Source organism: Melospiza melodia, chromosome 24 (assembly GCF_035770615.1).
Source record: "Melospiza melodia melodia isolate bMelMel2 chromosome 24, bMelMel2.pri, whole genome shotgun sequence".
NCBI classification, from domain to species: Eukaryota; Metazoa; Chordata; class Aves; order Passeriformes; family Passerellidae; genus Melospiza; species Melospiza melodia.
In genome coordinates this window covers 2,886,677-2,912,633 of record NC_086217.1, presented here as the reverse complement: position 1 = coordinate 2,912,633, position 25,957 = coordinate 2,886,677, and the positions used below count along the sequence as shown (strand labels likewise).

Here is a 25,957-nt window from a genome sequence, read left to right as displayed (position 1 = left end):
AGTTCCCCACTCCCTTGTTTTTAGGTAGATCCTAAGATTTTTTTTTTCCTCACGTGTACAATTTCTTTTTGCTTTTATCCAGGGCACACATCTTACCCAAAAGGTAAAGCTCGCAGTCCACCCCTGCACTGGTGCAGGAATGACACCAGTTTGATGCCTTTTTGGCAGAAAGGTGCTGCTTTTGAGGGTGATAACTACAACCTACTAATGCTGATTTCAGAGTGAGACCCACAGTCTTGGGCAAGTGTGGTCAGGGATGCTTTAGGTCCAACCTGTGCTGTTCTTGATCCCTCTCTTTTTGCAGGACAAACTGATTCTCACTTGGGACTCTGTGGTGAGCTGATGCCCCAGTTTTTGTGGCTGGCAGGAGGGATTCAGCATTTCTGAGCTGGTGAATTTAGAAGGTCCATCAAGAGAGGATGTACCTCTCCTTGGCAGGAGAGGACTTAATTGTGTGTCCCAGGATGAACCCCCAAGCCCTGAGGTCCTTACAGCTGGCAGACACGTGAGCTGGGAGTTCAGAGCCATGAAATAATTCCCAAGAAGCTGATTAGAGGTGGGAGTGGTTGGGGGAGCACAGGTTATCGTGTGTGGGGATGTGACGAAAGGGGTGGAAAACAAGGCTGAAAGGGCCCCATTTCTGCTGGGTGAGAACACCCGGTGTGTGCTGGTGCAGCCATTGTTTGATGTCTGCCTGCAAAAGGTCATGTTTAATGTCTGACCAAGCCCTTGCACTGCTGTGGTGGAGCCCAGGTGCTCCAGTCTGGGCAAGTGTTCATGAATACCCATAGTTGGATTTGTTCTGCCTTCCCCCAAAGCATCAGCATCTCCAGCCTGTCTGGATGGCCTACTTGGATGTCCTTGCTTTCATGTTTTGAGATCCCCTGAGTGCAATTGAGCTCTTTCAGGGGCCTGGCTCTTTCCCAGAATCTGTTCCAGAGATCAGCAGGAAACTGGGATATCCCAAGAGCCATTTGGCCTCTGTTGGCCAAAGCCAACTATTTCTGTGCAAGTCATTAACAAATCTAATCTTTTTCAGTGCTATGATCCTAAATTGGGGTAACCATACAGAAGTAGGAAATGGAGGCCATGAGTCCGAATGTATCCTAAAGTCTGGCTGAAACTGGAGGTTTTTCCTTCAAAGATTGGTCTGAAATAAAATGCTGGTGCCTGCTGTGATTCAGTAGTTTTGTCAATGGGACTGGGTATCTGTGTTGCAAAGATGAGGCATCCTTCCTAGCCTGACTTGCCCTATCTTGGCTTTGGAGCTGAAATTGAACCCAGAGGAGTTTTAAAGCTCTGGGAGATGGGTTTATCCTCCTTATTTGGTCCTTAATTCAAAGAAGAGCAGCTATTTTACTGGAATGTATTGACACAAGTTTAACTAAATCATTAAGTAAGCAAGCGTGCTGGGAAGGAGAAGGTGAGTCCAAATCACTGGATCGATCACAGGAATCACTGCCCTGGAGAAGCTGCCTCTACTCACAGGCTGGGAGAAAGCTGGTAAACGTTTGGAGCAGTGTTTGCCCCCCTGCTATCAGCAGTGTGCTTATTAATGGTGCTATCTGTGCACTCAGCAGTGATAACAGCCAGGCCAGGCCCAGCAGGTCAGTAAACAGGGCCTGGGAGGAAGGAGCTCCGTGCCCAGGCACTGTGTTTGCCCAAAGGCCACCTGAGGAACGCGGGGCTCCTCACATCTCCCCGGCCGGCCCACGCCCTTCCTCTGGCACTGATAACCGCGGCCGTGACGTCTCCTTGGGGCTGGGAGTGAGAGGCTTCTGGGGTCACTGCAAAGAGCAGCTCCGTCCAGCGAGGGTGAGCTGTGCTGCACTGCCCAGCTCTGCCCCTCCATCCCCTCCATGGGTTCTGGGGGTATGGCCTGGCTCCTCTTGTGAGCGTGTCTCTATCTTCCCTGCTGCCTCTTGGTCCAGACCCTTTTGACCTCCTGCCTGCACTGAGTTCCTCCTCACTGCTAAGGATCACTGGGAAATGCCTCCTCTGCCACCACCTCCTGACTTGGCCCTCAGCACACTGCTGGAGCCAATCCTGCTCACAGGCACCTAGTGCTGCAATCCCATCCCTCATCTCCAGCCTTGTGACCTTCTCAATCCATCCACTTTCCATCTACTGCACTGACAGATAATAATTAACTCTGATTCCTCCCGTCTCGGACACACCTCAGAGCAAACCACCTAGATAAATAGTGTTTTGTTTTGGTTTTTTTCCCCTAATAAAACAAATCTCGCCCTCAAATAACAGATGATTAAGAAGCAGAGGAGAGGATGCAAAACCCAGGTGGGGTGGGATGATGCCTCAGGCCTGACCCTGGCTATGGCCTTCCCTGGTCTTTTCTGAGCAATGATTTCTGATCTCCTGCTCTTCCTCTCTTCCCTCTCTTGCTACTCACCCTTGCTGGCTCTGGCAAGGGTCCCTCAAGCCAGGGTCTGAATTGAGACCTTTTTGACTCTCACATGGTGTCTCAGGTCTTGTGACTGGAGCAGCCGAGCTCAAGCAGTGCTGAGCTCTAAACCCTGCCAGCCCATGGGGAGTAATTTTTATTTGTGGGGTTTGGGGTTCCACCAAACCTCTGCAGCACAGCAGGTGCTCAAATCCCTGGGAGGCCAAAGTGGATTTTATACCAAAGTGGGCAAATGTGGAAGCCCCTGTGAGGACCTAGTGCACCCCATGGCAGTCCATTGCTTTCCTGTAGCTCTTCACTTGCAGTGACTGCCATTTAAACAGTCACCCTGAGGCACGTCTCTGTCCTGGCTCCCCATCCCTTGATGGGAATGGAATCCCTGCTGCCTAAGGATGCTCTGGCAGGAGCAGTTAGCAAAATGCTGCTGGTGGCCTTGGGGCCCAGCCTCATTCTCTGCTCTGACAGGCTCTCTGCTCAGCCAGCTCCTGTGCCTCAGTTTCCCTCCTTGCAGGCAGGAAGATGGAGCTACCAGCAGTGCTTTTCTGCAGGGATCTGACATGAGGATGTGTGTACAAAGGGCCAGGCGTGATCCCTTCCATAACTTGGGTACTGTGTTTGTGGTGTCCTCCCCTTCCACCAAACCCTCCCTCAAGAAGATGCATCCTGCTCTTTGAGTGGGCTGTGAGGAGCTGTGTCCCAGCTCTGAGGGGAAAGGGGCACTGATGCAGCAGCCAGCAGCAGTGTCACCTGCTGTGTCACCTGCCAGAGAGCAGCTCCAAGGAAAGGCATGGATTTGTGCACTTAGGATGTGGCAGTGCCTGCTCCAGGGCTGTGCCTGGGTTTGGGTGACACACCTGGGAGACTGAATGTGCCAAGGAATCGCCCAGAACATTTGGATGATTCTCCATCAGCCCTGGAGCACACCCCTTTGCACAGTAACTGACTGTGAGCTGATACCTTCTGGTATCCTTGAGCACACAAGAGGGTTTACAGCAGAGTTTTCTTAGGGTTTAGATTTTTAGGCCTCTTCCTTTTTTTCTTCTTTGCATTTGTGCTCACTTTCCCTCTGGCTATATATATACCCCCCTATATTTATATACCCCTTTTTTTGGTATATAGCTGGGGTTCACTAGCTCTTTCCCAATCTACTGCTTTTCCCAAGGTACATGTTTGTGGCTGGAGGGCAGAAGAAGAATTCAGCCCTTGGTTGAAAACCCCTGTCATCCCTGTGCTTGCAGCCTGGAGACACCTCAGGTTAGCCAGGGATCCTTCTGGAGCCTCTACCATCCCCAGAGTGTTTTGGTTTATCCCAACAGGACTGTGGTTGAATGCTGTGGTTCCAGCTGACCCACCACCCTGGAGAAGTTGATTTGGGATTACTGCCTCTATCAGAGCTGCTTGAGTTGTTGGGGGATTCTCCTCACATCCATCCTGAATCTATTTGGCCCCAGAAGTGCCCCTACAGCAGCTGCCCAGAAGAAAAGAGCAGTTCAAAGTGTGCCCTGCTTGACCCAGGGCACCCATTCCTGGGAACCTGGGAGCAAGAACCAGCAAGAGCACGTAGGAGGAATCCTGGTGTGCCCCCTGGGAACAGACTGGGTGATTAAAAGTGTTTTCTGCCCCTGTGTGTGCTCAACAGCTTGGGCTCAAACAATGTGTGGAGCCGTAAGAAGGACTGACGTCTGCACTGTTTGCGTCTCTTCTCTGACTTCTGCAGGAGCCACAGAATAATGAGGCTTTTGTTTTAGGAAAGGTAAGGTTTCTAGAGGAAGATTTTATCTTTACCAGATCAACATTAAAAATAGAACCAGGCCTTTGGGGGGTCAGTTGGGCTTGGGGAGACTCCCAGACTGGTGAGGGAAAGGAGTGACCCAAGTGGAGATGCTGGATCAGCGCAGCCCTCTGAGGGCAGGGGAGGTTGGGCTTTCCCCCATGTCCTACCCAGTTCAGAGGAAGGCTGCTGGCAGACAGGAACACTGGTGTCACACCAGCCAGAGGCACTGGTCCTTGCTGGTTTGGTGATCTGGACTTGGAGGGGAAGGTGGCTGGAAACACGTCAGCCTGGTCTGTAGGATGGAAAATTGCATCACTCCATTTCAAGTCCCGTGACTTCCATTTATTATTTTTTCTTTGGTGGATGTGCAAACGTCCATGGGAAAAGGCTTGATGGTTTCTGCCACCTCTGCAGTGTTTTTTATTGGAACGATAAACCCTGATGGAACAATAAAGCCTTTATTAGAATGGTTAAACCCTGATTTCTCAGGATGCAAACAGAGCTCAGCTGTGCCAGTTTGACATGCACCCTCCTGTCCTGGCAGAGAGGGCTTTCTGAGGCTCTGCCTGGATGCTGGGTACAGCAGAGAGGCCTATTTCTACTCCTACAGCCCGGACTCGTGCTCTGAAAGCCCCCTCAATCATTCAGTGGTTCGTGGAGAGCTGCAGGCACCCAGAAACCTGAGCCAGGGCCACAGGGTCTGGGTGCAGGGCTGTACTCTAAGCCTCAAAGCACACACAGGCTTGAGGATCCAGCACCAGCAATCCCTTCAAGGTGCTGGAGATCAAACTGGCCACAGCATTGCATTGATTTCTGCATCATAGGGTCCCTTCAGGAGTTCAGTTACGGTGAAAATCAATAAATAACTTTGCATACAAAAATGTTCATATATTTTTTTAAAAAATCATTATGTATTTAAAAAAAAGAAAAAAGAAAAAGAAAAAAGAAAAAAGAAAAATCTCTTTATTCTCCCCCAGACTGTATTGCCCACATCATCTTTATGATTCTTGAGCCCTGATTCAGGAGAGCTGAGAAGAAAGTGTGCTAGAGCAATCCCATATCAGGGCTAGCCCAGGACCACAGGCACAGCTCTCCCTCCTTGGGAAGAGGAGGCTGCAGTGAAGCTTCCTGGAGAGGAAGGCACGGGCTGGCACAGAGCAGTGTTGAGAGGGCCCATACACATGGGCAATACAGAGAGGAAAGATTAAAATGTTTCCCAAAGCCTTTGGTGGTCACCAGTTTGTTTTTCACATCTCTGCAGGGGAGTGATTTCCGACTGGCCATACGAGGAGGTGAAGCGGTTTCCCTTTCTGTCCTTCCAGGCCTTTGTCAGCCCTTGCACTCTCCAGCTCTCTGTGTGCAGGGAGGCTCTGACTGCCCGAGGGTGCTGAGAACACTCTGGAGAGTCCATCAGTGGCATGGAGTGAACAGGCTTTACAAGGAAGGTGAGTCTCTGTGTGAACCAAGGGTAATCACCATGATCCCACCCTAGATAACTTCCTTTTTTTTAAAATCTGTTCTCTTTTAAGCATTAAGAACTTCAGACACACACAGGCACATCCACACACAAGTAGCAAAAATAAAATCTGGACTATGTTTGGATCATCTTCACTGACAGTTCATAAATGCCCCAACACTGCAAGGGGACACGATTCAGGCAGTGTTGGAGACCCCTGGGGACATCTGGGCAGCTCCCAGCCCTGGGGTAGGAAGAAGGTGGATTGCTTGAGGAGGATCTTATCTTCCTTGCAAGGGAGCTCTTTAGGACATGATGTAGACCTCCAGCAAGCTGGCCACGGCGTGCATTCGGTAGAAGATGCCAAAGGGCAGGCAAATGTCCACGATGGCCGGCCACATGGAATCGCCATAGAAGTTCAGTTCTGTGTCATTGTCAAACTGGGGCCGGGCACCGAACGCTGGCATGATCCAGAGCTGTGGGAGGAAATGGGAGAACAGCACTGTGTGAGAAAGGTGTGTGCTGCATCAGGGGCCTGCAGTCACAGCTTCCCAAGAAAGGAGCAACCTCCTAGGCCATGGGTTTCGAGAAGAGATGTGCTGCCATGTCTCAAGAAAACCCAGACTTCACCCCAGATATTTGTCACTTTACATCCCTTCTTTGGGGGGTGAAGGGAATGGTTTAATGTAATTTATTAACGTCATCTATCCCACACATCCACTTATGCACAATAAAAACACTGAAACTGATTATTCTCTTGCATCCACCTCCTGTGTCTGATATTCTGGTGGTAAGTGACAGGTCTGTTGATCTAGCCTGAAATGTCTTAATTTCAGGGCAGTCACTTTGTTTTTTTAGGGGACAAGGGAATCAGAATTCTGCATTTATAAATATAACTAATGTACTTTCTGTACAGCAGAGGCACAGAAAAAACTGCTTTTCCATAGGCCACACCTTTTCCTTCACAGACCCTTCTCCCTTGTGCTTGTAGCCCTCTCCTTCCCCACAAACTCTTCTCCCTGCATGTACTCACTATGATATTGCTCAGCAGCAGGAACATGGAGATCTCCCTCAAGAACTTCCTCCTCCAGTTCATCTTCTTGGGGGCAGTGAGGGACCTGACGAGGTCAGAAGTGTGCATGGCTTCCGTGCCAGGCGCCGCGCTGGCGGCCAAGGTGGTGCCAGTGTCGGGCACCCGCAGGGACACGGCGTTGATGTTCACAAAGGTGAGCCCGTAGAGGTCCTTCTGGTGAGACTCGTGCTTGCAGTCCTCCTTGGGGGGCTGCCGGTGGAGGCCCTCGATGATGAAGACGTTCTGGAAGGTGTGCTGGGCGATCATGAGGAGGGCATAGGTGAGGTTGAGTGCGCTGATAGTGTCCCTTGGCGTGCTGGCCACGATGGCCACAATGGAGTAGTAGGAAATGGCATATTGCCCCAAGGCTGCCCCCATTAGCAGGGCCACGTCCAGGGTCCTGGTGGGGTTCTTGTGCCGGTCCATGTCCCTCTTGTCAAACCGGTAGATGACAGAGCCACCGATGCAGACAAGAGACATCAGGCTCAGACAAACAATGTTGAAGATGTAGTACATGGTGAGTGCTTGGCTCTTCTTGCTGGATTCAGTGCTGGAATTTACCTGCACCTCGTACAGGATGAGGACTCCCAAACCACTCACGAGGATGATGAGGCCCAACATGATGCCTACAAAGAAGGTCCTTCGGAAGAGCCTGAACTTCAGGCGCTGAATGTGGTGGGAGTGGTGGTCTATGAAGCGTCCAACGTTCTTCCACATGACATAGACCATGGCAGAGGCAAAGAGACTGTACTCAATGTTAAAAGGGTACAGCCAAAAGTAGCCATTTTTGAAGATCTGGCAGATTTGGCTGTTGCAATTGCATTCTTCAACTGAGCTGCTTCTCATTCCCACTGAAACAAGACAAAACCAGACAGGTGCCATGGTATTAAAACAAGGAACAAGACTTCTCCCTGAAGAACTGGATGTTTGGGGTCAGTGAAAATCAAAACAAAGAACAAAAGAATATGTGACCACTTTAAAAACAAGGACACTTCACCCTCAGCTTTCTTGTGCCCAGGTTCTTTCTTAAAACGTTAACTGTTAGGTTAAATCTTTCTTTTTCCTTCCCTTCTTCAATCCCATCCCATTTGTACAGAGTCTTCTACCTCTCTGACTCCTGTCTGACAGAGGTTAGGAAATGAACATCCATACTTGGCTTTTAACAAACCAGCCCTGACAAAGGTACCTCCAGCTCTAAACAGACCTTCTGAAAAGGGATAAAATCTGACTTGCTAGGGAACAATTTCTACCTGGTGGGATCTCTCCCTGGACCAGATGGCTTCGCAAAGAGGCAGATTACCTTTCAGGAGCCACCTGAAGATTTCCTCTGTCATGTTTTTCTTCAGCTTTGAATGTGCCTTGTGGACAGACTCATCTGTCACTGCTGACATCCACACAGCCAGGTTTGTAGTCAGCGTCAGCATCAAGCCACATCTGCAGGAGGAGAAGGTTTGTGACATTAAAGCAGTGGCTCTAGCCCATGTTTCTCCCATCCATGATTTGGGACTGTGGCACCTGCCTGAAGTGGTGTGAGGACTCCAATGGCCCAGGCTAGAAATCTTGATCCTTTCTTTGCTGCCCTCACTCTCTTCCTGTTTTTTTTGTCCATGCTCATGAGAATTAGCAAGGCTTGATTCCCATTGTTGTTTTTGAAAGAGTTTCTCAATAGTGAATAAATTAAAATATCTGAACTGGTCTCCAGCAGATCCAGTCTTGCAAAAGTGGACAAGATCTCATTTTAGCCTGAGTCTTGCCCACTGCATAGTTATCTTCCCCAGGGAAGAAAAAGTCAACTATGAATCATTATTTAATGATAATTATTTATTTAATACTATCTGCTTTGAGTAATGCTTGTATTTTTTAATTGAATCCCAACCCTGATATATCTACAGGTCATTAACCACAGCTGCTTGAGCTGGGATCTAAGTTTAGCTGGAGATTGAGCAGGTTTCGTTTTGGGCAGCATTAAGGGATTATCCCCTGGTTACACATTAGCTGTATGGGAGAGTACAGAACGCCCAGGTCTGCTGGGCCAGTGGGGTTCAAGAGCAGCTGTGCTCACCTGGTAACGTTCAGGTGCACGTGGATGCAGTCTTTGGCAGACACCCACAGGAAATATGTCTGCAGGGAAGAGAAAAGGAGTTGTTACTCCCAGCAAAACAAGAAAGCAAAGGACCCCTCTGAAGGAGGGAGAGCAGAGCAGAGAGCAAACTGGAGCCTCTTTTGCTTGGGTCCATCTGGGCTCAGCCTCATAGTTCATGATGCTGGCCCTCTGCTGGAGGTTCTTTGCTCCCACTGCCATTGCTCTGCGCATGGCCAATCCTTGTTCTGTCTAAATTGTCCCTCTCTGATCTCTTCCTTCCTTGGCATTGTCCCAGAGCAGGGGGTCCTCAGTGTGGCCCCTCAAACTGCAAGGTAGCCCCTGCCTTGATTGCCCTTCTCCCCCTCTGTTCTTCATAGGCAAGGAGGCCTGGCTGGCTGGGGGCTTTTCAGAGTTTGTGACAAAAATGCCAACAAGCTTAAATCACTGCCATAGAGTGAGTTGAGTTGCCATAGATGGAAGCTGTTGGAGGGAGAAGATGTGGGCTGGGTGGGGGCTGAGTTAAGGCCTTGCATTTGCTGTGGGGGCAGCTGAACTAAATCCAAGAGATCAGAGCTCCTTCCACTGGTGCCTGTGTCTCTCTACCGCTCCCCAAGACAGAGCACAACCATCTCACCTGGACCACCACAAATATTGCCTGCACAATGGGGTAGATGATTTTGATTGCAGACAGGCAGCTGTAGAAGCTCGAGTAATATCCTATTTTGAACACATCCATGACAAGGCTGAAAATGGCAAATAGGATCAGGCCTCCTGTTGGGGAACAAAATTGTCTGTGGTTGGACAGATGTGTGCACATGGGCTAATGCAGATGGATGAGAGGAAGAAGAGGAAATGTTGTCATGAAGAGGCTTTGCTTCTACTGATGTTTTTCCTCTCCCAGCACCCAAATTATCTTGGCAGCAACAAAATCATACAGTAATTTTAGCTGGAACTGATTTTCAATCAGCCTGGTATGCTGGGGTTAACAGCTCTTGCAAAAGCAGCAGAAGAGATGCTGGTGTAAGTTGCCAAGAGCCTTTGTGGATTCAGGGAGACCTGGCAGTGAATCCAGTGCAAGGACCAGGAGCTGACCTGAGGCAGGGCACGGTGCCATGTCCCAGTCCATCATCAGGAAGAGGCTGTGCCCAGACCTTTGCTGCTTCCCTTGTAATAACAGATGCTCCCATGAACTGTCCATCTCTAGCACTAGAGAAGGGCAGGATTTAGGGTCTGGAATTTGTATCTCCCCTCCAGCCCCAGCACCTACCTCTCAGCCAGATGGGCCCGGCGTGGGAGTCCTTGCCCAGGATGGCACCGGGGCACCGGGAGGTGCCGGCGAGGTAGAAGATGATCCAGATGATGACAATCAGCATCATGACTGTCAGCAGGAAGAAGACGTCGTAGTCGTGCACGGCGATCTTCTCGAAAGCGCCGCTGCTCACCAGCGTGCAGGCCAGCAGGGCCAGGTGCACGGCCAGCAGGATGGAGAACATGCGGCCACCCTTCTTCCACACTTCCTTGGAGGCAGGAGTGGAGGGCGGCTGGTGGCTGAAGGACGCGCTCTGGCTCGAAGCCAGGCCGGCTTTGTCGTCCTTGTGCCCGCAGCCCATGCTGCAGGGGAGGTGTCCGAGCTCGCTGTCCTTCTGCCCGGGCTCCTCGGTCATGGCTCAGCCAAGGCTCTGCCTCAGGGTCAGAGCTGTTAAGAAGAGAGGCCCGTGAGTGAGAGGTGCATTTGGAACAGCCCAGCACACGTGATGAGCAGCACAGGATGTATTGCAGAGACAGGGAGTGCAAGAAGAAGGGAGAGCTGATTTTTAAACTTTCCCTTTCCTGGTTCCCTGACGACTTTTTTACTTCAGATGCTCTTGCTCGGGAAGATCCCAGGTCGGTTTAATGACGTGTCACACCACATTTACGTGTTTATTGATGTGAGAATTGGAAAAGCACCAAAAAGCACTCACAGGATCAAATACCCTGGGGCAAACAGCCAGTGTGGTTTAAATTCTAAATGTCACACACTAAATATTCTGAGAAATTGTTACACTTCCTTGCTGAAGAACAGGCCTCCAAAAGGTAAGAAACCCCCGAAAATCTTTGGACTATCACATCATAATTTGTAGCAGTTCCTGCAGGAAGGGTGTGAAATACTTGAGTTGTCACGCCCTCTAAAGCCCCTTGCCTGTGCCAAGTTTGGCATTTCATTCATTCTCAGTGAAAAGCCTGAAATAAAGTGAATTAACCATTCAAACAAAGCCATTCCACCAACCTGTTTTGCTGCCTGGGATCCAAATCTCTGCTCCTGCCAGGCTGAGAAGTTTCCCTGTTGCTGCAGCTTGGTCAGTTGAAGAATTTATACCTGTTGGGACGTCTCTGTGATTTATACCATATCTGGAGCTGACAGCAGGGTTTTGTGGGCTTCTCAGAGAAACTCATGTGATCCATTTTGTGCAATAGCTGATTTTGGGGAAGCTGGAAAGAGATGAGGAGATAAGGGTTATTTACCTAGCAAGAGCATGAGTTGACAACACCGCTAAGCGTGGCATGGACTGCTCGGTCACAGGGTCATGGCCACCACAGAGCAAGGCCACCCCACCAAATCCATCTCCCTACATGCATGAGGTCTCCTCCCCTGAGAGGAGATGGTTTGGGTGATGAACTTGTCTTTGGTGATAATTTTGTGCTTGGCTTTCCGCTCACTGGAGCAGAATAAACACTGTGCCCCACCCTGTGCTATTCAAATCAGTCCCCTCCATGCCTCGAAGGTTCTTGAGGAAAAGGAAGAAATTTGCATTTGTACCTGTTCGGTGCCACAGTAACTTAATCCTTTCCCAGCCATGCTGTCATCAACGAGGAAGGTTTAGCACTAGAGAAAGGCAGGATTTGGGGACTGGGATTTGTGGTCTCCTTTGCTGACGCAGTGCCTTTGATCTTTCAGGGTAGGATCACCTTTCTCTGGACCTTAATTCCTCTCCCTCTAAGGAGTAACCATGTCACAAACCACAGGGCAGGGATGATTCAAACCTTTGTCTGGTAAGGGAAGTTTCTGCTCAAGGTCCCTTTCACCCAGCTATGTTTTGTGCGGGAGCTATAGGAGTCCTGTGGCAGTTCTGGGTGGATGGGGACAAGTTTTAGTCCTTGAGATGCCTCATTTGGAGATGTCTCTGCTGCTGGGACTGAGAAAGCACAGAGCTGGGGCCATTTGCTGTGTGTTTTCTCAGTCCCGTTCCTGCCCGCTTGTGTCCTTCTTGGCGCACTGCAGGACAGCAAACAGGATTGTGATGGGGAAGGAGAGCTGAGGATGCCCTGCCCAGCCCAGGGACAGCCCCTGTGTCCCTGCCCTGCTGCCACCTGCTGCACCAGCTCTGCCCTGCCTGGCCTCTGCCGAGCCACGGGGATTCCTTTTGGGGTGAGTGGCTGATCTCCTCTCAGTCTGCAGCCTTTCCCAGGGGAAGCCCAGGCCTCCCACAAGTAAATCCCAGCTGATCGTGATGTTTTGCAGAGGCCAAAGGTTCAGAGGCCCCTCGGGCTAAAGGCGCTCGTTTACCGCGCTTCTTTTGTCCTTCCCAGCCAGCAATAGAGGAAAGAGTGTTCACTGCCTCGGGCAATGCTCCCAGCCCCCCTGGCAGCCACCGTACAACGCGACAAATTTAATTAGTAACAATACAAGAATCATGAAATAACGTCGGTAATGAATTGCAGACGTTACTGTGCTGCTTTTCACCCGCAGGGATCCCAGCATCAAAAGCCTCAGTGGCCACTGCATCCCATCAGGCCTTGCCCAGGGAGGCTGAGCTGGTGCAAATGAACCTGTTGAGGTGAGCAAACCCCGCAGGCTCTGGCTCTGATGCACTTCCAGGTGTCCCCAGGCTGATGCTGTGTCAGCCACCCAGGGATTAATCACTGCAGCTTGCGTGGGTGCACCTGGCGCTGCTTTAGGGCCACCCTCCTGTCTTGGAGCATTTTTTTTCCCCTTACAAAAATAAGCTGCCTTTCTCATTTGCTTCCTCTCAGCTCATTCCCTCCAAGCCCCCCTGATGATGTCTTACACCCTTTCCCCAGTTTTCGACTCTCCTCCCATTTCTCACCCATCCCATGGCTCTGTCCACCCTCTCCAAGCCCTGTGCCTGTCCCAGGGCCATGGTGACACACACACAGTCCCGCCCCGGAGATCTCCTTTCCCAGGGTCAGGACATTACAGGTAAAATGAACAAGAGAGTAGCAGGAAATTCCTCCTCCACGTCAGCATGTCCCAGGGGATACAAAAATCCACCAATTCACCCTTGGGTGTTACGTATTGGGACAGCTTCGTGCTTCGGCCAGCACCCAGGCTTGGCTCCATCTTTCGGACAGCAGAGGGTGCCCGGGAACCGGGAACGCTGCGCTGGAGACGCTGCCTGGGGCTGTCCAACTCCCCGAGGGTTCACCAGCCGGGAATTCTGTGTCAGCACAAAAGACACCAGAGGCCAGACACTGCACCCACTGCACATCGCAGTGAAGTACCGAGTTACACACAGGGTTTGGGGTTTTTTTAAGTCTCCAGAGAGGGAAAAGAGATGAGAAGGGGAATGTTTCCGGCCCTTACGAGTTTCCTTGGTTTATCAGATTCCTGTTGCACAGTTTGTTGTGCAGTTCCTTGGGAAGCAGAATTCTGTGGGTATAGGCAGGGTAGATTGGGGGGATAGGGATGGTGACTGGGTCTGCTGTTGTCTTCCTAGTGACACTAGGGAGAGATATAAATAAATAAATAAATAAATAAATAAATAAATAAATTTGTTTTGTTTTGTGGTTCGTTTTGTTTTTGTTTTAAGTGAGGAAAAGCTGAGTTGTGAACACCCCTGGTATTACTTTGAAATCAGTCACCAAGCTGCTCTCAGCCAACTCCACACAGGGCAGGATTATCCATCCAGGTCCCTGCTCTGACAGGGCTGGGAATGGAGGCCGTGGGGGTTTGTGCTCCTCTGACCCACTTTTCCTCCTCTGGCTACTGCTGCCCCTTGCTTGAGAAGGGGTAGCTATGGAACAGGGGCATATTGGGCAGGATAAACCCAGCAGCCTGTCTGACAGCCTGCTCTGCTCCGGGGACACATAAAACCCGGTGAATCGCTGCTGTGTGACCCGTGCTGAGCCCAGCAGAGCGATGCTGCTTAATTGGAGCTTTTAATGCGCCGTGGAGCTGGTGCGCGCTCCAAGGAGCCGCCGGGCCGGAGGATGCTTAGGACCCAGGGGAAGCGCTGTGGAGCCCGCCCGGCTGCGCTCGGAGCCGCTCCTGCCTCCCCGGCCAGCGCTTCTCAGGTGTCCCGGAGCGCGGAGCTGTGCGAGGCCCTCCCGGCAGCTGCCCCTGCCGCACGCCCGTGCCCATGCTCCGGGCCCCCCGGGCACCCATGTGCTGGCGCGGGCACCCCTTGGCACCATGAATGACCAGTACCACCGAGCCGCCCGGGACGGCTACCTGGACCTGCTGAAGGAAGCCACCAAGAAGGACCTGAACTCGCCCGATGAGGATGGCATGACCCCGACCCTATGGGCCGCCTACCACGGCAACCTGGACGCGCTGCGCCTCATTGTCAGCAGAGGGTGAGTGCTGGCCAGGGACCAGGGGGAGCTGGGACCCCCTTCTTCCCCCTCTCTGCCCGCACGTCAGTGTGCCCCACAAAATTATGGCTTCTCTCTGTAAGACCCCTACTCCTGTCCTCCCTGCTGTTACTTTTCTTTGTTTGTGGTGCTTTGAATCTAATCCAACACTCCTGATAACTGCTCTGTGTTTTCCCAGCTCCTCTGACCCTCCAAGTGCTCTTGCCCCCAGCCTGCTTGCAGCACCGTGGGCAGGGATGAGTTCACCTTTCCAAGTGCTTTGTAATCTTTTACAGCTCCCATAAGGATAAACACATTGTGTTGCTGATGTGTAAAAAGGCCTTTTAAGTGAGGAGGTAGAGAAAATAAATGCTCCCTCTGTCCCAAGAATGCTTGCAGAGGGATGTATGCAGTGCCAGCTGGCAGTGGCTGGCACTTGTCTGTTCTACCCAGAGCAGGGTCTCAGTATGTGAGCCCTGGGCAGCCTGTTGTACCCTTGGAGCCCAGGAAATTCAGGTTTTCCAAGAGCAGATTTCTTTAAGCCCAGTCTCCCCCACAGGGCCTGCTCCATACTGGTCTATGTCTCTGTACCTCACCCTGGGCTGCCAAATCTCTAAGAGTTTCTGGCTTCCTAAATGTGGAGAGGTGGGAGTGGGATTAAGGGGACTTGTCAGACTGGAGGGATTTACACCTTGGTGTTGGGGGAACCACACAAGGTCTGTGCTAAAGCAAGACCTGCCATTCCTAGCTCCCTCTGGGGCAGTCTGTGACTCTCCAGTTCCTATTAAACCCCCAAACACACAGCCCAGTGCTTCCTTCTGCTCCAGCAGCTCTTCTGAGCACCTCTTTTAAAGCTGGAGTGGCGTCTGCCTTGTGTTGAGAGATTGGTGGTGCTGATTTTGATTTTTGTGTTTCTAATATTGTGGGATGGTACTGAGGTCAGCAGCCTGGATGGACATCACACCTCCTTGGAAGGGCTTGACTTCTCCACGTTGGGCTTGGTGGGCCTGTCAGCTGCCATTCAGGGATTTGTTGTCCACCCTGGGCTGTGTTAGAGCTCTTGTACCTGACCAGCCACATCTCCACTGCTCCCGTTCCTGGGCTCTTGCCATTTCCTGATATTCTGGTTTGCTTGTGCAAAACATTCATCCAGAACCTCAGCTGTGCTCACGGGCAGAGCTCCTCCATCCATTGTTGTCCTTTCATTGTAAATCATTTCCTTTTGGATCCTGAACTGAAGGCTGTGTACAAAGTGGCTTTGAGATGTCCTGATGCAGTAGAAGCGTGTTCAGGAAAAGATTATTTCTGGGTCTGGAAGGGAGAGAGCAAGACAGTGCTCCAAGTGGAGCATCCTGAGAGGGTCTGGGCTGAGAGCCCTGTGATGCTTCCCTGGCTGGGGCTCTGTGACTCCCTGTGTACTCCAGGAAAGGCTGTGCTCAGCAAAAACCAGTCCAGAGCTCCTGTCAGGACAGGAATGGCTAGCCAGGGCCAGAGGGACATGGGAGGAATGCTCAGGGGATGAGAGCCTGAGGTTAAAAATGGTTCCAAAGACTCTGATGGCCAAAAAGTCAAACTGGAAGGCCCAAGCAGTGGTTGAATGCCCGTCCAGAGAGGCAAAGGCTTTTGGACTGACTTTATAATCTCTTTATATCACTGTACTTTATATCACTTTATATCCTCATATTGCTCATCTCCATCACAGGGCACCCTGCAGCACCACTGCCTGCCCTGCCAACCCCCATAAGCCAGCAGTTTCTGCCTCTCCACAAAGCCCAAGGGAAGCTTTTGTAAACTCACATTGGATTAAAAGGTCCTTGTGGGCTCAAATCGTGTTCCAGTGCAGCCTGGCTGCTGTTTAATTAACAACCTAATATACATTTGTTCCTGACAAGGAAAATAGCCTGGCAAAAGCCCAGTGCCCTTTACATGATGGATGGTGGAGCAAGGTGTGTGGCTGTGGGACTGCAGGATGTGTTTGCATTTGTGCATTCATCTCCATGTGTCAGATCCTTGCCCAGGGCCACAGAGAGACCAGTGAAGTGCTTGGCATGGAGGCAGCTCCTTGGAGCTGGCTGTGGGTCTGCCAAAGGCAGGAAAGCCCCAGCCTGGGGGCAAGGGTGCCAGAGAGGTGGAATTGTGCAAGACCCAGGAGAGCCTGAGGGCAGACCCTGTAATTTTCTGCCAGTGCCCACGATGATGTTCCACAGTATTTAAGCTTTGTTCAGAGATGAAACTGAATGCTTTGTTATATATGTTACTATTACACCTGCACTATAACCACTGTGAGGCAAGAGGGAGGGCCCCTGAGCATCCCAAAATGTCAGAGAATTGCTCTCTGGCCTCTGCTGCCAAAATATTCCTCCTTTGGTTCAGAGAGCCCTGCACTACCAGGTGGGAGTGTGGGACTATGGGATGGAGCAGCATCTGGGGGAGTGGAGGCTTTGGGGCTGGGCTGGCTCCATGCAGGGATGGGGTGGGAGGCATCTCCAGGGCCTGAGGGGGCTGGTGAGCCTCCACCTGGGTGTCACAGGGATGTCAGAGCACCCAGGATGATGGGGAGTCCTGGGACAGCAAGAAACACCAGAATCTCCTTGCCAGTGCTGGGCAGTGCCCAAACAAGATGGGACATTGAGTGCTATGAAATGCCCTTTGAGGGTGGCTAGAGGAACCCTGAGAAAGCAGGGCTGTGGGAGGGGGCTCCTGAGGGCCAAAATCATGGCTCTAATGGTCGTGCCAGGCTGATGGACACATGTAGGCTCTGTCATCAGTGAAGGAGCCTCATCCACATGTGTTCAGCAGATTGTGGTGTCAGGCTGGAACAAGGAGGGGGAAGGAAATCCTTTGGTAGGTCCTTGAGGGAAGCTTGTTGCCCCAACCCACATGGAAGGGGTAATGAAATAGGTTGGTGATGTGTCTGTGCCTCTGTGCACCCTTTGCAACAGACAGAGAGAGGGTTTGGGATGGAGGGATCAGCAGTGGCTCATCCTTCTTGTTTGCCACACAAAAAGCCTTTTTCTTCCTCCTGGCCGGGCTCCAGTGAGGAAAACAAACTCAATTAACATGATGGCTGGGAAGAGGCAGGCAGGCTGGCATTTAGCATTGCAGCTTTTCAGACACAGTAATTCTTCAGTGTGGTTCATTAGGCACTGCTGTGGCAGTGGCAGGCACCAGTCCAGCTCCAGTTACAGGCAGGTCTGGGGGCCTTGGCTGGGATCAGCCAGGACTTGCTTGCAGTGGACAGCAGGAGAAGTGAGGATGCGTCTGCAGGTCCTCGCTCAGCAGAGCTGGTTCCCCATTTTCCCATCTCACAGAAACAGGGGGCACAGATACTTTGGATGTCAGTGGCAGAGGGGACAGGTGGCTCAGCCATGGTTTGGGGCTGACGGTGGCTCCTGACATCAGCCAGGCTGCTCGAGGGCATCACAGCAGCCCTCAGGGCAGGGCTGCAGCAAAGGCACGGGAAGGGGATGTGATGGTGATGTGAGCGTGATGTGAGGGCGATGTGAGGGTGATGTGAGGGTGATGTGAGGGCGATGTGAGGGTGATGTGAGCGCGATGTGAGGGGGATGTGAGGGTGATGTGAGGGTGATGTGAGGGTGATGTGAGGGCGATGTGAGGCTGATGTGATGGTGATGTGAGCGTGATGTGAGGGTGATGTGAGGGTGATGTGAGGGCGATATGAGGGTGATGTGAGGGTGATGTGAGGGCGATGATAGGGTGATGTGAGGGTGATGTGAGGGTGATATGAGGGTGATGTGAGGGTGATGTGAGGCTGATGTGAGGGTGATGTGAGGGTGATGTGAGGGCGGTGTGAGGCTGATGTGAGGGTGATGTGAGGGTGATGTGAGGGCGATGTGAGGGTGATGTGAGGGCAATGTGAGGGCAATGTGAGGCTGATGTGAGGGTGATGTGAGGGCAATGTGAGGGCAATGTGAGGGCGATATTAGGGCGATGTGAGGGTGATGTGAGGGTGATGTGAGCGTGATGTGAGGGTGATGTGAGGGTGATGTGAGGGTGATGTGAGGCTGATGTGAAGGTGATGTGAGGGCAATGTGAGGGTGATGTGACGCTGATGTGAGCGTGATGTGAGGGTGATGTGAGCGTGATGTGCACCCTCTGCACCCACAGGGCTGGAGGCCGCGTGGGAGCCGGGGCAGCCTGGCTGTGTTGGTGGGGACCTTCCCAGGGTGAGGACCTGCCGGGAAGGTGAAGGAGCAGGGTGGGGCTCTGTTGCAGCTTCGTGGCTTCCGGCACCTGAGCTGGCTGCTGGCAGTGAGGGTGAGCCCTGGGCACGTTGGGGTGCTGAACCAGGAGATGTGGCCCTGGCCACTGCCCCAGCACGAGCAGCCACTGGACAGGAGCTGCCAGCCTGGCTTTCTGCTGGGACAAGAGGCAGAGAGCCCTGGCACGACCCTCATCTACAGCATCTCTGCTGGATTTTTGGGGATTTGAGCCTGGAGGACAATTGAATCCTCAGGCTACCACTATCTGGGGAAAACTTGGTGTACAGGACCCAAAGCTCTGCTCTGAGCCCAAAAGCTCATCTTTTCTGCTCTTTTCTAGGCTTTGCTTGGGTCATTGCCCTCACTGACTATGCTGAAGGTAGTGAGGGATTGTTTCTCAAGCCATAAATTATTTTTTTCACTCTTCCTTTATCCAAAACCATTTTATGGGAGCAGAGACACTCTGCACCCAGTTGGCTCCTGGTCTGAGGGCCCGATACCTCACACACACCCATGAGCCAAGGGTGAGCCAGCCCTTTGCTATCAGAGGAACTTCACACATGCGGCCAGGGAAGAGCATATGTAAGTGCCCCTGAATTCCCCAGCTAATTGGAATCCTATGGGAGAAGCAGAGGGGAAAAACCAGCAGGAAGGGAGTGAGCATGCATGTCATGGTGCAAACACAGTGACTCAAGAGATGCACATGTCCACATAAGGGGCCCAATTAACAGTGTTTTAATAATGATTATTACAGGAGTTGACTAAGTGCTCAAAAACGCTTTGAAGCTGAGAAGTGCTGCACTTTACACCTGTTATTAAAATATGTTCCCACTTAGTGGACCCTGCAGTCAGCATCTCCTCATGTGCAGCACCCCGAGGTGAAGTTTTGCTCAGACAGACACCTGTCAGAGGGAGGGCCTCATGTTTATTATCTGAGTTGAATCAAACATCCCTACTTTGCAAGTCACCGTTCTTCTTTCCTTCTGATGCATTTTTAGCGCCTGCGGCAGACATTTACAGGGCAGAGGGCCTGGGATATCTAATTTTGCTCTAATACTCTTCTTTCTAGACAGTGGCAATGACCAGGGAAAGCTGGTTTTGATGTTCTTTCCCCTCTCTCTCTGAGGAAAGTAGACTTTCACATATGAAACCCCCAAGAGCTCCCTGGCTTTGCCCTCTGCCCCCTGAACCAGACAGACCTGAGAACAGGCTCCAAAAGGTACTGGATGGATTGAGCATCCACACACTTAATTTAGGGGGCAAGACTATTTCCAGTGAGTCCACTGCTCCCCACCATGAGTCCACAGACACACTGGGACCCTTGGGGTGCCCGGGCTCACCTGCCCACCATGCCAGGCACACCAGTGCCCTTTCAGAGCACACAAAACAAACCAACAGCCCTTCACACACTGGAGTCTCTCACCAGCACCAGCAGTTCCATGTGGAACAGGTTCACTGGCTCTTTAAATCCAGCTTCATCAATAATTTACTCCTCTCTTGCAATTCATCAAATATTTATCCTCCCCATGCATTTCCCAGCCTGGACATGTCACTACGAGGGTAGAAGCAAGGGCTGGGGAATTACTGCTCCTGGAAACTCGGCATTGCCAGAGCACTATCAGATCCCTTCCCTCCTTCTCTTGGCTTCATGGCTCCTCAGCCCTGTGATCTCCTGCCTTCCCCCTCTTCATCACCCATCTTTGAAACCTTGTTCTCCTTCTGTAGGAGATGTCAAAGGCTGTGGCTCAAAAGTCCTGAAGGGTTTGTGGTTTTTTTGGCCTTACAGAGTTTCAAACCTATTTATTAACTTGCTGAATTTGCCAATGAGCTCAAGGTTGTGCTTACTGTGTTTCTGTAAATTTAGTGAAAACATGTTTATGATGGAGTTTGCTGTTCCTGCTCCCACAGAGAAAGCTGAGTGCATCTCATAGCAGCTTTCAGGGAGTGAACTTGGGAAGTTCATGCTCTGGGTGCAAATAATCTCCAGCTTAACCTCTGGACAGGCTTTATTGCTTTTCTAAAGCCTAAGACTTGCAAACTTGGCATTACACTGACCGGGCAGTTCCTCTCTGTCTCTGCTGCCCCTTGGACAGTGTTCCAAGCAGGCAGTGGGGTCCCTGTGTGGGGATGAATGTGCTGGATGAGGCTGTTTCTGGGGTTTGGGCGTTTGCATAAAGTGATGAAGGTGCAAAGCAGGAGGGTAAAGAAGTCCCTCTGCTCCTGTGGTCTCCTGCTCCTTCCCTGGAGAAGTTTTTGGACTCTTTGAAGTCAGACAAGCCATAGCTCAGAGCACATGGGATTTGGGAGAGGGTTCTGGGCTCTGCTGCTCCCAGCTCTTGCCAACACAGACCCTAAAGCAGTGAGGAGTTAAGTAATCTCTGCTGAAGGTCTGAAGTGTGCATTTAAGGACTTGGACCTGATGATCCTTGATGGGTCACTTTCAATTCTCTATGGTTTGCTTTCTGCCCTCCTGGTGTCACCATGGACTGGGGTCTGTGTGGAGGAGGATCAGTGCTGGGCTCCTCTGGAGCTCACTGAAAGGGTGGTGTGGGAACAGGCAGGAGCTGTGCTGAGCCAGAGCTCTGCCAGAGCCCTGCTGCCCACGAGGAGCTGCTCCTGAGCGTGGTGGAGCTGCCCAGCCTTAATAAAAGGCTTTGCCATATCCATGTGCACGGAGGGAGAGCGCTCTGTTGACAGATACTGCTGCTGGCTGCATATCATTAGCACACAGCTCGGGAGAGGGCTGGGCCAGCAGGGGTGTGAACTCTCTCTCTCGTTTCACCTGAGCACAAATACAGAGGAATGTCAGACTTCCCTTGAATCCCAGGTTTGTGTTTGTCCTGGCACAGGAGGCAGGAGATGCAGGCAGGTGGTTGTGTCCTGCCAGCAGCTTGCTGGGGCAGGGGCTGGCACAGTGTGAATGGAGATGCCACTGGCAGTGTCCAGCTCCTGAGGAGTGCAGAAACCTAATCTGCACTTTCTCTGAAACTGGATTCTCTGGATGTGCTAATACCAGCGTGCTTCCAGCTGTGCTATCGAGACCAAGCATGGTACAGCAAAATCTCCCTCAAAACCCCAGTGCCAGAGCCAATGCCAGCAAAATCACTCTTATCCTCTCATGCCAACATTCCTCTTTGTGTCACAGATTTCCCCAGGTGCCAAGGAACAGCTGGGTGGGAAGGTAGAGCAGCTGGGGGGCTTCAGAACCATTGCTGAGGATGGATGTTTCATGGTGGGTCCCAAGGTGTCCTACCCAGGATGTGGCATACAGAGAGGCATTTGGGCATGACCCCCCACAGAGGCTGAATGAAGCCAAGTTCTGAAGACAGATTCTGATTAGAATTAAATGGGATATTTGAGATTTGAAATTTTACAACAAGCTTAAGGTCTGAGATCGCATTAGACCCGTTGTCTCAGTTCTGGGCTATTCAGAACCTGACTTGCCTTTCTCAGAAGTTGGTTTGATGTGGGAACACATTTTTCTTGAGATCTAAATCCAAGTCACATTGCCACAGCCTTGCATGTGGGCCACATGATTCCTTGGCAGTAGTACACCCCCCCAGAAGACCCCTTTAAAATAACGTTGCAGGAGCCTTAGGTGCATAGCTTCCTATTTCAAGCAAGGAGACAGCAGTTCATGGTGCTAATTTGCCCCTGCACAGCTGGGAATGTCTCAGTGAAGTCTGTCATCAATCCCTGCATGCTAAACAGTTGATTTTCTTGCTGCCTAGGGGTGATCCAGACAAATGTGACATCTGGGGGAACACCCCCCTCCACCTGGCAGCAGCCAACGGCCACCTGAACTGCCTCTCCTTCCTCATCTCCTTTGGGGCCAACATCTGGTGCCTGGACAATGACTACCACACCCCGCTGGACATGGCAGCCATGAAGGGGCACATGGAGTGTGTGCGGTACCTGGACTCGATTGCTGCCAAGCAGAGCAACCTCAACCCCAAGCTGGTGAGCAAACTGAAGGACAAGGCCTTTCGGGATGCAGAGAGGAGGATTAAGGACTGTGTCAAGCTGCAGAAGAAGCACCACGAAAGGATGGAGAAACGCTACAGAAAGGAGATGTCAGATAATTCGGATACCATGAGCTTTTCCAGCTATTCCAGCAGCACCTTAAGCAAGAAGTTCCAGCACATGTCTATGGTGACTTCCCTGCCATATTCACAAGCCACCATCCATGGCACAGCCAAGGGAAAGACGAAAATACAAAAGAAATTAGAGAAGAAGAAGCAGGTGGACGGGACATTCAAGATCTACGAGGATGGCAGGAAAAGCGTGCGGTCTCTGTCTGGTCTGCAGCTGGGCAACGATGTCATGTTTGTGAAGCAGGGCACGTACGCCAGCCCGAAGGAGTGGACGCGCCGCAACATCCGCGACATGTTCCTCACGGACGAAGACACCGTCTCGCGTGCCATAAGCGACCCAGGTTTGCACATGGACTCGGCCCACTCCGAGGTCAGCACCGACTCCGGACACGACTCCTTGTTCAACCGCCCCGGGCTGGGCACCATGGTGTTCCGGCGCAACTACGTCAGCAGCGGGCTCTTCGGCATCGGCCGCGAGGACGGCGCCGCGCCGGGCGAGGACGGCGCCGACGGCCTGGGCGTCAGACTGCGGAGCCGCCTGCAGCGCTCGCCAAGTCTCAACGACAGCATTGGCAGTGCCAACAGCCTGCAGGAGAGGAACGCCGAGGAGCTGCCCTGGGATGAGGTGGAGCTGGGCTTAGACGATGACGACGAACCGGACACCAGCCCCTTGGAAACTTTTCTGGCATCCCTGCACATGTTTGAATTCATCTCCATCCTGAAGAAGGAAAAGATTGACTTGGAGGCCCTCATGCTGTGTTCAGACCATGACCTGAAGAGCATCAATATCCCTTTGGGCCCCAGGAAAAAGATTGTGGATGCCATCCAGAGGAGACGACAAACGCTGGAGAAGCCAGATGTCATTGTAGACACTGAACTGTAAGTGGGAGATGGGGTGTCTGAGGGGTTAAACCCTTCAGCAGGTGCAGATGTGGATAATGTAAGGTCTTGTTTTCAACCTGCTTTGGAAGAGTAGGAGTCCAGGTAACCTCAGCACTTCTGTGTGTGGGCAAATTCCTGCTCGTGTGGAAAGGATGAGAGTTTGGAGAGGTGGCAATAGTGTTAGTTCATTACTCAACAACCTTAATGTAACTGGGCAGGACGTGAAGCCCTTGTTTTGTTTCATAACCCATTTGAATGCAGACTGCTTTGTGGTCTGATGCTTCTCAGTCCATGTAGCTGAGATTTTCAACCACGCTCAGGCTTGTATTGACTCTTCACCTTTTGAAGACATTAGGAAATCAACCGCAATTCCTGGTGGGAGCAGGCTGATGGCAGTGCCAGGTGGCTTTGGGAATCCTTCCCCAAATGCTTGAGATCTTACTCAGGCCTCTGGAGATTGCATATCTGGGTTGGAGTTGTTGCTGCTTTATGGTGTCTCCAGGGTTTGGTTGTAGGGTTAAAGGACTGTGTACCTGTCAGAGAGGAGAAGGGAAGGCCACATGCACTGACACCCCAAATCACTGTTTTGTTTGGGCTTCCCAGCCTTCAGATATCTGTGTGCTGCTTTTACAGCCTTTCAGTACAGCTTGTTCTTGGATCCTCATGGTCCTGATAGATTTTTCTCTTTTCCTTTGCAGATAGCAGCAGCATCTTTTTTTTTTTTTTTTTTTTTTTTTTTTTTTTAGTTTTTAAATGCTCAAGAAACAAACCCAGTTCTAAGTTGCCAGAAAACACAAGCCAGAGACTCCCTTTCTGGGGCAGCTGAAAGCTACAGCCATCCCCACCAGTCCCACGGGACTGCTCCCTGCCTCTGCTCCCTGTCTGTGCAATGCTCCTGGGCAGTTCCTGGCACGGAGGGATGACAGCTGAGATTGGACCAGGCAGCTCCAACCTGCCAACCTTCAAGGGACCATGGTCTCCCACTCACTGGAGGAAGGAATGAGCTGCACAGATGGCTGGGACACTGCTGTCACAGGCTGTGTGACCACACCAAGCCATGAACAGAAGGAGATAACGTGGTATTTTCAAAGGGACACAAAATAAATAATTACAATCTATTCTTCCCTGAGCAAGTGGTTGTTTTGGGGTTCGGGCTTGAGGAGCAGACGGTTTGGGAATTCTGCTCTCTCTCCTGGTTCTCCTTTGGTGAGAAGCATCATCCTGTCTGGTGCTGTGTTTTTGAAAGGGAGTTCTGATGCCATGGTCTCAGTTTGAGATGTGCCAGCTGTGACTTTAGCCCAACAGGTGTGTGAGTCTGCTCTGTGCTGTCTTGAGGGCAAAATCAAGAATGAAGATGGTGCTTCGAACATGTTGGTAGTTGCCTTCCAGTGTCAAATGGTTATTTCACAGACCAGTGTTTCTGTCCCATCTCTCCAGGGCACTGAGCTGTGACAGCAGTTTGTGTGCAAGGGACCTTGTCTCTGAAATCCAGCAATCTCCCAGGACTGAGCACAGCACCAAGCTGCAGCCCAGAGTCTCTTCTGAGCATCCCTGATGCATCAGTGCTCCAAGCACAGCTCTGAACCACAGTGCCAGGTGTTTCCACAGACCCATCCCAATGAACAGTGCACTCCCAGCTTCACTGCACCATTTTAGGTGTGATCTATGAGTGGTTCCTGGGTTGCAGGAGTTTCTGGGGTGCAGCAGCAGGATGGGCAGCGACATATTCCACTGAGGGAGAGTCAGCAGCCTGTGACATGGGGTATTGGCAAAGTGCCTGTTCAGGCTGTGATGCAGACTGTCAGATCAGAAAAATGCTGCACACGTTACTGGCCTTGCTTATCCACTTCATCTCAGGGATGCAAATGATAAGGAATGACCTGTGTGTGCTCATCCCAGGCCAGGCTGGGATTTGGACCACACTTAGTCCCTTTGGAACTGCAGAGACCGTGGTTATGCTGGTTGGAAGATGGGGATTTGTTTGGTGTGAAGCAGCTGTGCTGCTCCCTGTCTGTGCTTGCCCTGGGTGTGGGTGTAGGGGAGGAAAATTACTCTTTGCAAGTTAGAAACACTCTGGCATTTCTCTGCCCTGCTGCTCCCCAATGGCTGAATCCCCACCAGGAGAGTGTGGGGTCCCAGCCTCACACACTGCACACAGAGATGCTCTGGCATCCCCTAAACACCATCACTGCACCGAGGGTCTGAGATCTTTCTGCACAGATGTAAACTGATTTGGCTTTTAAAAGCATTTTTAAAAACCTAACAGTGCATTTATATGTGGAATTGCAAGTTCTGAACAACTCTTGTCTCAATGTACAGGCAGAAGGAATGAGATGTGCTGAGTCAGTTCTCCACGAAGGCTGCACTGCCCCGGCCCCAGCTC

At 51.5% G+C, this 25,957-nt stretch overlaps 2 protein-coding genes across 2 annotated transcripts; one reads left to right on the top strand and one right to left on the bottom strand.

Moving 5' to 3' along the window:
- Positions 1 to 5,139: 5,139 nt before the first annotated feature.
- Positions 5,140 to 11,240, bottom strand: OTOP2 (otopetrin 2). Its single transcript, XM_063175611.1, has 7 exons — positions 11,071 to 11,240; positions 10,072 to 10,500; positions 9,439 to 9,575; positions 8,784 to 8,842; positions 8,022 to 8,155; positions 6,683 to 7,572; positions 5,140 to 6,125 (listed from the first exon to the last, which is right to left on the bottom strand). The coding sequence occupies exons 2-7, from the start codon at positions 10,466 to 10,468 to the stop codon at positions 5,955 to 5,957; spliced, it is 1,788 nt and encodes a 595-aa protein (XP_063031681.1). The 5' UTR covers positions 10,469 to 10,500; positions 11,071 to 11,240; the 3' UTR covers positions 5,140 to 5,954.
- A 2,974-nt stretch (positions 11,241 to 14,214) lies between these two features.
- Positions 14,215 to 23,575, top strand: USH1G (USH1 protein network component sans). The gene is made up of 2 exons (XM_063175736.1): positions 14,215 to 14,378; positions 22,330 to 23,575. The coding sequence occupies exons 1-2, from the start codon at positions 14,215 to 14,217 to the stop codon at positions 23,573 to 23,575; spliced, it is 1,410 nt and encodes a 469-aa protein (XP_063031806.1).
- The last annotated feature ends 2,382 nt before the right edge of the window (positions 23,576 to 25,957 follow it).